The following is a 13,614-nucleotide window of genomic DNA, read 5'->3' as shown; positions in this document are numbered from 1 at the left end:
ACTGTCAAGGGGTTCAACTCTCCCAGCTGAATATGCCCCAGCCTCTTCTGAACAACCTCCAGAAAGACAGGACATGGGGAGAGGGTGTACTGGCTTCTGCCCTTGGAGGCCCCACACTGCCTCTGTGGCAGCGCCCAGCAGTGAACTACCGCATTCACCCCCCCCCCCCCGTCTAGCAGATGCTCTTCCTTCCCTGGGGTAGTACGAACTGTCAGGTACGAAAAAGGGAGGCCTTAAACGTCTCCTTGTCTGGGAGACCAGAGGGCCCTTTCCAGGGGACACCAGCTGTCCTTGTAGGTGAATGGACAAGAGCAGCCTTGACTCAGCGTGCAAGGTCATGTTCCAGCTCTGCCACCTTCTAATGACATGATTCTGGGCAAGTGAGTTAACTCCCGGAGCCCGTTCTGATGCTTATGATGACCACTTTCCTCATAGACTAGTTACAAAGATGAAACATGAATTCCTCCATGTCAAGTGCTGGGCCCCACACTTGGCCCGTGGTAAGAGCTCGGCAAGCACTGGCTGAAATTCGTATTGTCATTCTGTATGAAGCTGCAGAAGGGACACTGAGGTGGCTCTGACATGCCTGGAGCCAGCTGATGTTTGGGCCCCCTCTGCAGTGGGACCCAGAGTTCCACCTGTTTACCTCAGTTTTCCCAGCTGCCAAATGGGGAGAAAGAAATGTCAGTCTCACCTAGTCACAGCGTGGGCCTAAGGATCAAGTGAGCTGATAGAAATGGAAATGCTAGTACATTGGGAAAAGCAGTAGATCTCAGCTATGCGTGTGGCTGTCGTTGTGTAACTTTCCCAAGAGGAGATAAAAGGGGCAGGAAAAGGGCAGGACCAGCCGAAGGCAGCAGCCTCACTGCCGACTCCCAGAGCTGCCTCCTGCAATAACTGATCCCAGGAAGAGCCAGAGTGAGAGAGTGCACAGAGCACCCACCTCCTTTTCCTCTCCTTCGCACCAACGTAGAACCGGAGCTGCTTCTGAATGCCATGATGTGCTGAAATGGGGTCACACTCCCGGAAATGCCGACGCTCCCGGGGTGTTGGGGTTGCTGTGTGTAATCACCCACCCAGTGATCGAGCTGGAGGCCTCAGTGGTCCTGGAGCCGCCCCCCAGGTCATCTGCTGGGTGGGGCTGGTTTGCTCTATTTGTTTGACCAGGATAGCCCCCCACCCTCCCCAATAAGAGCCCAGAGAGGCCCCCAACAGTCAGGCCTGCTTCTCTGCATGGTAACCTCTGTCCCTGTTGGTTTCCAGGTACTTTGAATTTTACGAGGGCCCTTTGGAATACAACTCCACAAGATGCCTGGAGCTGAGGCACGAAATCTTGGAAGTGAAGGTGCTGTCCATGTGAGTGTGACCGGGGTGGGTGGTGGGGGCACGCTGCGTGTGGGGGAGGGGCAAGGTGGAGGGCGGGGTGGGGACGGGGCAGAAGGAAGCAGGAACCGTGGTGGGGCCCGACAGAGCAAGAACTAAGTCTGCTTCCCAGGACCCTGGCAGTGGGAAAGCCCTGGCCAGCGGCACGCAGGGATGATGGTGTGTGTTTTATGAAAAAAACCCAAAGTGTGCAAGGTCACCTGTGGTGACTCGGGCCTTTGAGTCCCCGGCTCAATTACCAGTCTCTGCGATTATCATCACCGTGCTCCTTGTGTGTAGAAATTGAAGAGGGCACGGGCGCGTCTGACCTGAAATTCAGTCCTTTGTGCCGAGGGGTGCACGTTGCCTTCTTGCTACCACCTTTAAAAAACTATATATTCATTGACGTTTTGTATTGTTTTGGGTATTTAAATGACACAACATTCAACAGGTACAAAAGGTATGCAGTGAGAAGTCCCCACACACAGCCCCCCAGTTCTCCTCAGAGACAACCCATGTATCCTCGTCCCTCCTTCCAGAAAGTCTGTGCAAAACACGGCACCTACGTGTGGATAGTCTTTACTTTTTCTCTTCTTCTACGTATATGGCAAAAGAACTGTGCTCTCCTCTTCCCAATGAACAGTATGTCACCTACGGCTCTTTTAGATCCTGTGGGAGGAAAAGCACATTCCATGCTGAACGTGTGTGTGTGTGTGTGTGTGTGTGTGTGTGTGTACCACAATTTTCCCTCCCTCCTAGGACTGCCATGAATTCAGTAAACCCATTTAGAGGAATTTGGGTTGTGTTACTCATGACAGGATGTATATTTATTTGAAAATAGTTATATCTAGATGTGGAAGAAATACAGTTCATTCACAGTCAGGCAGTATTGGGCATTTGTGAGGACTCATGGGCCCCTGACATGACCACCAGGACGCTGTCCATGCCCCACGGGCAGGAGCCATTGCTCCTTGAGCCATCTGCCATGATTTCCAGGCCGTGTGGGTCATAGAAAGAGCCTGGGCCTTGAGGTCAGGCAGAGCTGGGATCCAAAGCCAATGCTGCACCTTACCAGCTTTGCATCTTCATACAAATGAATTAATCTCTCCGAGCCTTTCCTTACCTACACAAATGGGGACCTTGTACCTAGCTTTTAGGGGTTGCCATAAAGACGAGCTGAAATAACATGTCCACATACATAGCAGTCCACATACATAGTAACACACATAATAGGTGCTCAATAAATGTTCATGTGCCTCCTCCTTCCCCTTTCTCTCCCTCTAGAACCACCACCAGCAACAGCAACAGCTTTTCTGGCTGTCATTCAGGCTTCATAAGCTTAGTAGCTGCAGGAAAGTTCCAAGATAAGACCAAACGTGCAGCTGGGATTAGCTGCATTGTTTATGGCCCCTGTACCAACCGAGGGGCTGTGTTCCCGCTCTGGAGATAAACACTTGAGGCAGCTCGCCCTCCTGTCAATCCTATCCAGCCCTGGGCTGAGGACACACAGTGGTACCTGCCCTCATGGAGCTCACAGCCCAGGGTGGGGAGGGGGCGGGGGGAACCGATTACCCTGGGAGACAAGGGGATACAGGGAACTTACTCTGGGCTGGGGCAGGGAGGGGTTGTCAGGCAAGGCTGCTCTGAGGAAGCGACATTGGCTCTCTGCTCTGAAGGGTAATAGGAGTTAAGGAGGACAGAAGGACCCTGTGCCAGAAAGGATCCCACTGTGTCCCAGGCCCGGAAGGGTCAGGGCAGCTTGAATGGCAGCATGAGAGGGGAAATGGAAGCTGTGTCACTAGAGGAACCTTGTAGGGCAGAGCCTGATTTAGATTTTATCTTTATCTGAGGGCACTGGGAACCCATGGAAAGTGTTTTACGCAGGAGGTGGTGGGGCTATGATGTAATTGGTGCTGAATGCACGCCACCGAGGAGCTGGGATTTAGTGACCAAGATAGCTGCCCGGACCTCAGTCAGGAGCCAAATCCATAAGCTCATAAGAAGAGAACCTTTATCTTTTCTCAGAATTCGAAGATCTCAGGCCCTGAAACATTATACTGTGGAAAGCCAGAGCACTCTCACAGAGAGCTCACCTTAGAGTTTTCAAAGGGTAAATAATTACATTTTTAATTATAAAATGCAGACAGTTTCTTCACGATTACTTCAAGGTCTGCACAGGAAGATCTGAGAGACCCCATAAATTGAGCCTCCTTCTATGTCACTTCCCACCTCTCTACCCATATGTTGTCTATATTTTAGTATGGGTCCCTGTGTTGGTTTGCTAGGGTTCCTATAACAAAGTACCACAGACTGGGTGGCTTAAACAACCGAACTTTATTTTCTCAGCATTCCAGAGGCTAGATGTCTGAGGTCAAGGTGTTGACAGAGACGGTTTCTTCTGAGGCCTCTCTCTTTGCCATTTTGATGGCCGCCTTCCATCTGTGTCCTCACAGGGTCTTCCCTCTGTGTACCTGTGTCCTAATCTCCTCTTATAAGGACATCAGTCACAGTGGATTAGGGCCCACCCTAGTAATGTTATTTTAACTTAACTGCCTTTTAAAAGACCTTATCTCCAAATGTCGTTATATGTTAAGATATTGGCGGTTAGGGCTTCAACATACAAATTTTGAGGGAGACACAATTCAGCTCCTACTAACAGTGCCTATCACACCTTCCATTTAGGGACCAAATTGGACATGACCTGGGCCCTTTGTTTCAAGCCTACATCACAAACATGGGGTGTGATAGGGAACCTCATATTTCCCTGTGATCTGTGCCTGCCCTTTGTGCCTTGTCGTGGACTCATGTTGGTGGCATTTGGTCCTCTGCATGTTTGGCTCTAATTCTCATCTCTGCCTTTGGGACACCCACTCTGGTCTCCTGAACTGAGCCGCCATCCCAGCTGGTGCCCTCTGGGCCTTGCACGCCCCTGTCTCTTCCATGGCAGTTGCCCTCTCTTTGGTCCCCACACCCGGGGAGTCTTGGGGTCTAAGAGGAGAGGAGAGGCCAGGGCTGGTCATGGGGCATCTGCGTGTGAGCCTGGTGGCATGCGGGGGGCGGGGGGCAGAAAGGCCAGTGCCCCCTTTTTGGAGTCAGTGGGCCCTCCAGGGCTGAAATCAGAGAGCCAGCCTCTGATCCGAGTAGTTCTGACACCACCTGGCTATCTGCCGGCTTTGCTGTGCTCCAGCCTAGAGTGGTGAGCGGCGCTCCTGGTGGAGGCCCTGAGTCATCGGGAAAAGGTTAAATCCCCATCTATGAACAGAGGGGGCAGGACGGGTGCACTGCACGGCCCTTCAGGCACATGAATGTCAGCTGGCGTTCTGTCTGAGGAGACAGGGACGTGTGTGATTCATCTGGGAACGACTGTCTGTGATCCAGCATTGCTCCAATCAATGGTAAAAGTCAGTCAGCTGGAAAATTCCCACATGGACAAGGCCTCCTTCCCTGACAGTGTCAGATGCATGAAGAATTGCTCTATGCTGATTTGTTATGAAAACACATTGTCGCTAATACTGACAAAAATTATGTTTGCACTTAGTCATTCTAGAGCCTCTTTATTTTTAAACCAGCTGCTGCCTGTGCTCGCACCCAGGTGGTCTCACCTCACCCCACTGGCCTCTCCTGCTGCCCCTTCCCCATGTTTCTGGGGTGGGGAACCCTGGCTGAGCCCTGTACTGAGACAGGAGAGAGGCTGGGGGCCAGGGCCGGGCAGGGCTCTCCAGGGTGGGCGGCTGCTTTGTTCCCAGGTACCTCTGAGTCATGGAGTCTTACCCTGCATGGGCTCAAGACGCATTTGTTAAGTGGATGAGTGGATGGAGGAGTGGACGAGACCTGGGTGGAAAGAGGGGAGGCCATGGAAGGAAAGGGGAAACAAATCAAGTAGAATGTAAAAGCTTGTAATAGTAAAAAGCGACAGTGTCCTGTCCCACACCTTCTCCTACAGCACCGTTCCTTCCACCTCTTGCTGTTTGTCCTGGTAATTACCTCCATACCTCTAAGTACTACATGCCTGCTGCTGTTTCCTGACTGAAGACGTTTGCGCTGTGCTCACTGATGTCCTGCTTCGTGGGGGAGCACTCAGCTCCCTTACCCCTCCCCCAACCCCCTCCCCACTTTTCCCTGTTGAAGGGTATTGCTATTTTTAGCTCTCCTATCTATAGATTGCCCAAGTAACCTATTTCTTGTTCTACCAAATATTGACAGTACCTCTTGATCCTGTACTTTGTAAGATGAGGTTGTTAAAATGACCCCTACTTTTTAGTTGCAGCCTCTGGCTTCAGTCATCCATGAGTTTACTTTTAAAATGTCAAGGCTGATAACATACATTCTATTTGTAACCATAGCAAGTCCTTTTTGGGTTTTCTCTCTCGGTTAACTCTGATGTTTGAAGATCAGACAACAGTGATTCCATCTCCTTTCTTGTACGTTCCCCACCCCCCTTTTTTCCTGGAGATCGTAGTCATCTTCTCTCCCTTCAACTCTTTAACTCTGTTATGCCCTATTTATTTTTTTCCCAACTCTGCATCAATCAGGCATTCCCCCAGGGTTTCCCTTCATCCTCTCGCTCCAAACTGGCTAGGCTGCCTTCCTGATGGGTCACATGTCATTGTCCGGGGACTTCCTTCTCTGCCTTTAGGTCAGACTCACCTTGGCCTAGAACCCATCGCTGCTTGCTTCTTGGTTTCCTCCTACAGTTTGCTTCCATCCGTCTTCAAGTCAACTCCCCCAAAATGGTGGGTGGGAGGTAAAGTTTGGGGTCCTTCTATGTCTAAATGATTTCATTCTTCCTTTACACTCGATTGTTGGTTTGGTGGGGTCGGTATTTTAGGTGAAAGTCATTTTCCCCCAGAATACTGACGACCTTCTGGAATCGAGGACGCTATGAGCAGGACACTAATTGTTCCTTTGGCGGTGACCTGTCTTCTCTCTTGAGTCTTTTCAGATCATGACTGTTCTGAAATGTCCCGATTGTGTGCCTCAGGCTTCACACCCCTGGGGACCTCTTCGCCTGGGGCTCATGTCCAAAGTCTTGAACTTTCACTTAAATCTCTTTACATTTCCTCCTCTGCTGCCTCTTTCTAGTTCCTCTGGGTTGTATACTGGATTTTCTTCGTAGCTCCTCTAAGACTGATATATTTTAATGTCGTCTTTTGCTGTCTCTTTTTCCTTTGAGAAAATTCCTTGGCTTTATTATCTTCCAGCTCCTCTAATGAACTGTTTCTCAAGAGCTCCTTCTTTGTTCTCAGCGCAGTCGGTTATTGTTTTAAGGACATCATGATTCTTGAACATCTCTGAGGACACTCAGTAGAATATTTTTAAGTTATAGTTTGTTCCTCCAATAGTTCTCTCTGTGGTCATTTCTTTAACCAGTATTTACTTATTTGTGTATTTAGTTTGTAGATACAAATGGTGATTAATATGAAATAGTTTAATTAGCTGTACAGGCTTATATTTTGAATACGTTTATGACAAAAAACAGTATAAGAAAAATAATGAAAGCAAGAAATAGAAGAAATAATACCCATAATCATAACGTACCAAAAAAGTCCCAAATGTTCTTTTTTCTAAAATTTATTTTCTATTATAGTTGACATAAAATATTAGTTTCAGGTGTACAATATAGTGATTTGACATTTTATACCTTATGAAGTGATCATCCTGATAAGGCTAGTGCCCATCTGACACCTTACATAGTTATTATAATTTTACTGATTATATTACCTATGCTGTACTTTACATGCCCGTGGCTATTTTAATAACTGGCAATTTGTGATTCTTAATCCCTTTCGCCTTTTCACTCATCTCCCCCCCCCCCCCGCCCCAATCTGGCAACCACTGATTTGTTTTCTGTATCTATGAGTTTGTTTCTATTTTGTTCGTTCATTTATTTTGGTTTTTAGATTCCACATAAGTGAGACCATATGGTCTTTATCTTATTCTGTCTGCCTTATTTCACTTAGCATAACACCCTCTAAGTCCATCTACATTGTCACAAATGGTAAGATTTCATTCTCTTTATGGCCGAGTAATAGTCCATTGTATATATGAGTACATACCCATTTTCATCCATTCGTCTATGAAGGGACGCTTAGGTTGCTTCCACATCTTGGCTCTTGTAAATAGTGCTGCAGTGAACATAGGCATGCACCTGTCTTTTAGAATTAGTGGTTTGGATTTTGTGGGATAAATTCTCTGTGGTCATTTTATCTGATGGTTTCTCTTGGTCTGTTTCCTGCAGGGTGACCAGGTGATCCTTGGTTATCTATTCATATTTAAGATTAAACAATACAAAGCTGATAGGAACTCGAGTCTGAGAGCAGGCTTTCCTTGTGCTTGGGTGTTCAAGATGCTGCTGGCCCTTTTGCTGCTAGAATGCCCAGATCTTTTCACTACGAATCATAAATTATTTTTAGGCAGGAACTGACAGTCTGATTCAATCCCTCTCCCCTCATTGGACATTAAATATTTGGCTGCTGTGGGGTGGGCTTGATGGTTCTGGATAGGGACTCACAACTAATCCTCCTTTTAACACCGCGTTGCTTCCCTTCCCTCCACGGCCCTTTAAAATTTTCCATGCAAATTGGTTCTATCTCTGGGCTATGCCATCCCTGCTATGTCACCCCTTCTCCTTCCGCACACTTGTTGAAATCTCTCTTCCCCTGAGACCCGCACCCACTCCCATTATTCTGTTCATCTGGTAGGTTTATACCTTATTTATTCTTCTTCTGGAATATTAATGGTGTCTTGGGAGAAAGGAGATAAGTGCCTGAGATCAACCCTTCGCCTTTAGAGATGATCTGTGCATTTGTAAAGCAATTTATAAAATATTTGGCACGTATTATCTCATTTGTTCTTTCTGACAACCTTTGAGATCTGCAGGGCACAGGTTATTATATCCGTCTCACAGATAAAGCAGCTGAGTCTCAGAGGGATTAAATGACTTATCCGAGGTTACATTGCACATCAGGGATGGAGCCAGGTGTGCAGGCCCCAACCCTGGTCCAGTGTATGACACAGGCATTGGAGGCACAGAGAGTGAGGCCCTGACACCGGTAACAGTCAAACTTGGGACCCCGGCCTGCAGTGTTACCATAGCTGTGTTTCTGGCAGGCAGGCGTTTGAGGCATTGGCAGCACAGGGGGCTGTTCTAGGGGCCTGTGGGTTGCAGGAAGGGGGGGAGGGAAGCAGTGGGTAAGCCAGGCCACCTCTGTGTAATGACATCTCTCCTCCAGTGTCACGTGAGCTTGAGATGTGAAAGCTGCTGTGGGAGATTTGGGAAAGCCAGAAGGACAGGTCAGGATGGGAGGAGGGGCACCTTCCCGCTCTTTGCAGCTGCTAAGCCAGTCCCATAGTCAAGGAGTATCTGAACTGAGTCTGAGGCTCAAGTCCCCGTCTGCTTCCCAAATCCACGTGCTGGATAGCCACTATCCAGTACGACTTTTCCTGCAATCACGCCTCCCCCCACCAGTCGCATATTCCCTCTGTAGGTGAGGCTTGCCCTGTTTGAGAACGATTTCCCCCTCCAACTAAACAGAGGGACTCGGCTCTGTAAAATGGGCCTGTTTTGTACCTTCTGGTTAACTGAGTATTTGCCTTTTTTGGGGAACCACAGACCCCTTTGGGAAGTTGATGGAAGCTTCAGATTGTCCCCAAGATACGCACATGGGTGGATAGACATGGGATTTTGCCTGTGATTCACAGGGCTCATGAGTTCCCTTCAGCCCTTCAGTGGACCTCGGAGTAAGAGCTACAGTTACAGTAGTTTTTTGATAACACCCAGCTCCTGGGAGCTGCTCACTTCCCCAGTCGTGATCAAACCAGAAGGACCTTGAAAGGGCTCCTCTCTGTACCACGCCCAAGACCAGCCAGCTTCTGAACGAGTCCAGAGCCAGGTGACCCTGAACAGCTGCAGGTCGCCTGGCCCTGGCACGGGGACTGTGGCAGTGGTAAGGAGAGAAAATTCATAGCTGTCCTTTAAGGAACTTAATGATCTGTCCAGCATTTCCCAGTATTTCTGAGGAACTCCAGTCTGATGCCCTGCTCAGTGGGAAAAGGGTCCCATGATCAATGTTTTTTGCTGGTTTCAGTCAAAGGGAGACTCCCACGTGATTTAGACATCCCCCTTCCAGAGTGTGCTTCAGGGTATCAGAAGCAGAGGTGTGTAAAAACCGACTGGCCTAAAACCTTGCAGGTGGGTGTTCAGACAAAAGGAGCACATCTCAGGTTTCTCATCTCTTCCTTTCTGTCATCTGGAAATTGTGATCTGCCCTTGGAAAGGGCAGCTAGAGGGGGCGTGCCCTTGTCATGAGCCCCACTGTGTGCTGAGCTCAGTGTGTGGGTGATTTACAGACCTTCCCTTAGGGAAGTGGCCTCATCCCCTCAGGGGTTCCTGAGACAATTGGTAGGTCCATGGGGAGTGGGCACAGGAGGGAAAATGTTTTAAAATGTACCCGGGGTTGGTTTTAATCAGATGTGGTAAGACACACAGAATCGGAAATGACTCATGAAGGACACAGATCCCTGGAAACTGGCGGCACAGTTCGCCGTGCAGGGCCACAGGGGAAACATCAGGGTGGGTTGGAGGCAGAGGGGTGAGGGGATGACCTGGGGGAGAGCCGTTTGTGTGGTTTTCATAGGAAGGAATGGCAAGGCGGGGTAGACAGGTTTCGGGTTGGCTAGTTTGAATAATTTCGGTGGGCTCTGTGGCCCAGGGACTGCCCCTGGTGATCTGATATCTGGCCCTGGGATGATTCGGGCAGGGGCTGGTGGCTCAGTGGATGAAGGAGGTGGGCGAGGGAGTGGGCTCTGGATTGGTTGGTGTGCCTATGAAAGGTGTGCTTGCAGGAGAGTTGTGTGCCATCTCTAGGAATTAGCAAGGCCCCAGGTACCCAAGCATCAAGACTACAGACAATAAGAAAATGCAGTTAATGCAGAGGGCCAGCCCGGGATTTGGCATGCGTGGAGCAGGAAGGGAGCGCGTTTGGGAATGACGACACTTTGTCCAGCCTGGCCCTCTCATGGACTCTTCCGTCCTCCACTCCCCCAGGGTGAAGCAGTCGGAGCTGTTCGACAGGTGGAGGAGCCTGCAGATGTGCAAATGGGCGATGAACATCTCTGAAGCCAACCAGTTCAAGTACCTATGACTCGTCTCTCCCGCCCGGCCCTCTGCCTGGGTGGTTTACCTCCTGCCATCTCTTCGGATGCCCCTCATCCCGCAAGGCCTGCCCCAGGGGCATCTCCCGGGAGCTGGCCCTGACGGGGCTTTGGAGTCGGGGCAGTGGGGGCAGGGGTCTCTGACTCAGCACGCAGGCTGAGGTGGGCACCGGCAGGGTGCTGTCCTCCACAGGCTCACCCTGAGTCCTTGCAACAGCCCTGCAAGTTCAGTGGTGCCATCCCCGGTAGAGCTGAGGTCACCTGAGACGTAACGGTGAAGTGGTTTGCAGGGGCTCTCCAGCTGGCCTGTGTGTTAAGTCTCCTTAAGCACCTCCCTCTTCCCCTCCCCACGCCTGGGGCAGCTGCTCCAACTCAGCAGCCCCCTCTTTCTTGGAGCTCTTGGGTTCTTACCGCCTATCCTGGACATTTGAGCCCTGCTGTAGGTTATCTTCTAATTGTTCTCTAACCAAAATTGACAGATTATAAGCTCCCAGAGAGGCAAGAGCTACATCTTAAAGTTCCCCTGTCCTTGAGAGCTAAGCGGCTGCCAATGTCCAAACATTCGTTTCGATTAATGGCGAACTGTAGGGTCCTCTCCACCTCTAAAAGTCTGTGAGTTCATGATTTTGTTTCCGTGCAGGTAGAACGTATTATTAAATAGAATTGTTAGGCTCCTGGCTATGTGTGCATAAACTGGATTTCAGCAGCTCAGCTTGTAGTTTAAACATACCGAGGGGCCATCAGCATGAAGGAACCCTACATGGGAGTCTGTGAGAAGCAAATAACACTAAGTATTGTGTATTTTCTTCATAAGTCATTTGTTCCAGTTTGCTGCAATTCCAGGCCATCTAGAGACTGGGTAGTAGTTTTAAGTGGCATATATATATATTTTTTAATGTGGCTATTTAAAGTGATCACCCCTGAAGAGCAGGTGCCTACAGCCTGGAACCAAAGTCCTCTGGGACGCTGCAGCAACCCAGCTAAGGTCCGACAGTAGTTTTCAGAGACCCATGTATCAGAAGTAGAATCTGAACTTGAGCCAAGTACTGGAAGAGCAGGGAGAAGGTCCAGGGCCTGGGCTGTAAGGGCTGCCCCAAGTCCACACCTCAGAAAGAGCTGTCACCGTGGGCACTGGGCAGGCAGATGTCCCTGGGGCTGGGTGAATCTGAGTTACACTGAGGGAGTGGCTGCTAAACACTCAGTGTGGACGAGGTCAGTGAGATGCACAAGGGTGCTGTCCAGGCTGAGCTGGACAGAAGCCTCACCAGTGGGATTCACATACGTATCTAAGGAAGTGATGAAGCGACAGGAAGATAATGTGGCAGGAGAAAAACAGTGACCCTTTGGTAGGGATTAGCCAGCGCTCTCCAGGGGAGAGGCGCCAGGGGAGTTGAGACCCTCTGGCAGGGGCAGTGGGAGAGTGGCTTTGGGTGTGAGAAACGGAGGTGAGTGACATCAGGCCTTGCCATGCTCTACGTGGAAATACCTTCAAGTCTGTCGGTGGCCTACCTTTGTGCTTGTTACAAGCTCATTGAACAATGATGAGATTGTCAACTCAGGTTCACAGGAACGCAATGCAGTGAAGTGGGGCAGGGTGGGGAGGGTGTGACAGAAGACAGGCCTAAGCATTCCAGTTACAGGAAAGGAATCCTGTAAAGGAGGCCCTCTCTCACCCTAATGCTTCCAAGTAGATACACTGGCATTCTGGTTTATGTATCAGTCACTTGTGAGCTTGGTTAGTCTGAGTCCTGCAATGGGGTGATCTCCAGTGGGCTGACAAGGTTGAGTTTCTGTACCAGCAAAGCTAAACAGGCCAGGTGCTTGTTTGTCATACTGACCCAGGCGTGGCCCCGTGCGTGGTCACATTCTGAAACCCAACCCTTCATAGGAAAGAATGTTCTCGGTAACCGGCAGCGAGCCGAGCTCCTCAGTGAAGTCCCTGTAAGAGATAAAGTCATAAAAACGTATGTGTATAACCTTCTTGGCTTTGGCAACCTGGAGTCACAGAATTACAGAGGGTCAGAAGAGCCAACCCTGTATTCTACAGTTGAGGAAACTGAGGGTCAGAGAGGGAAAGAGTCCTGCCTGAAGCCCCACAGCTGGACCCAGGCTTCTTGACATCAGGGTGGCAAGCCAAGTTTCCATCCTAGATCTAGGTTGTGAACTTTCCAGAAAGCCCCTAGTGGTCCTCATCCAGGCTCCATGGGGAAGGTGTTCCATTTCTCCCATGGCCACCTGGACCTTGGGTGTGACTTTGTCGGGAGCCAATGTCGGGAGAAGAAGGCCAGGGTGTACTCAGCCCACTGCTGCTGTTTTAGGAGAAAGTGGGTCCTCATGGGCCTGAAATCCCCGATGTGAGAGGGTGGCAATTTGCACCCTTTGTCAAACCCAGCCCCTCTGCAGCCAGGGCAGAGGGCTTTGGGTCCCCAGGGCAGGGGGAGCAAGATGAGCCCAGGATCTGACCCTATCACCAAACCTTGCCAGCAGGCCTGGGAAAACGCACTGCCGATGGGACAGCAGCTGCAGACGAGAGAAAAGCCAGGCTCCTCTGGCCTGGCTGCCTCCCACGCTGCCCTCATCAGACACATTCTCCCTTGGAGGGTGTTTGTTTTAAGCCTGTTTGCATCATCTCAGCTTTATCCCGTCTGAAGCTCATGTTTGAGTGTTTTTTTGTGAGTGAAAACCAAAGGGTTATTATTATTTTTTCATTAAATAATGAACTCCTGCAAATGTCTTTTGGAAGCTAGGTTCTGCTTTCTGCAGGAAGTCATCCAGTTATCAATGCACCACCCCAAATTTCTGGCCCTCCCCTGTTCCTAAGACAGTTTCTAAATGATTGAAGTGGCACATTTCTGTTGACCAAGTGTGTCTTAGATTTTTGACCCTATCAGACCAGGTCAACGCCTTGTCTAGAGTCCAGTCTGAGGGCCAAGAACCCAAGGAAGAGCTCTGCGTCCCTGGGCTTCCGTGAGGGCTGGCTACATAGTGTTTCCGGGAAGTAGTAGGGTGCTTAGCAGATCTTGATGAAAGCTCAGATGAACGAGTCAGCCGCAATTGGCAGGTACCAGGTAGTCGAACACTCGTGTGACTGACATTATG

The 13,614-nt window shown here is 49.8% G+C and overlaps 1 protein-coding gene across 2 annotated transcripts in view; it reads left to right on the top strand.

Moving 5' to 3' along the window:
- Positions 1-13,614, top strand: part of ST8SIA5 (ST8 alpha-N-acetyl-neuraminide alpha-2,8-sialyltransferase 5) — a 48,837-nt gene that overhangs the window by 21,974 nt on the left and 13,249 nt on the right. For both annotated transcript variants that reach the window (XM_019739696.3, XM_019739697.3), the window contains 2 exons: positions 1,264-1,356; positions 10,409-10,495. In XM_019739696.3, the coding sequence (XP_019595255.1) occupies positions 1,264-1,356; positions 10,409-10,495 (180 nt within the window). The remainder of the gene's footprint in view (positions 1-1,263; positions 1,357-10,408; positions 10,496-13,614) is intronic.

Source organism: Rhinolophus sinicus, chromosome 4 (genome assembly GCF_057876585.1).
Source record: "Rhinolophus sinicus isolate RSI-liver-muscle chromosome 4, RSI-T2T, whole genome shotgun sequence".
NCBI lineage: Eukaryota > Metazoa > Chordata > Mammalia > Chiroptera > Rhinolophidae > Rhinolophus > Rhinolophus sinicus.
Note: the sequence above shows the minus strand (reverse complement) of the source record. Positions and strands in the feature narration are given on the sequence as shown.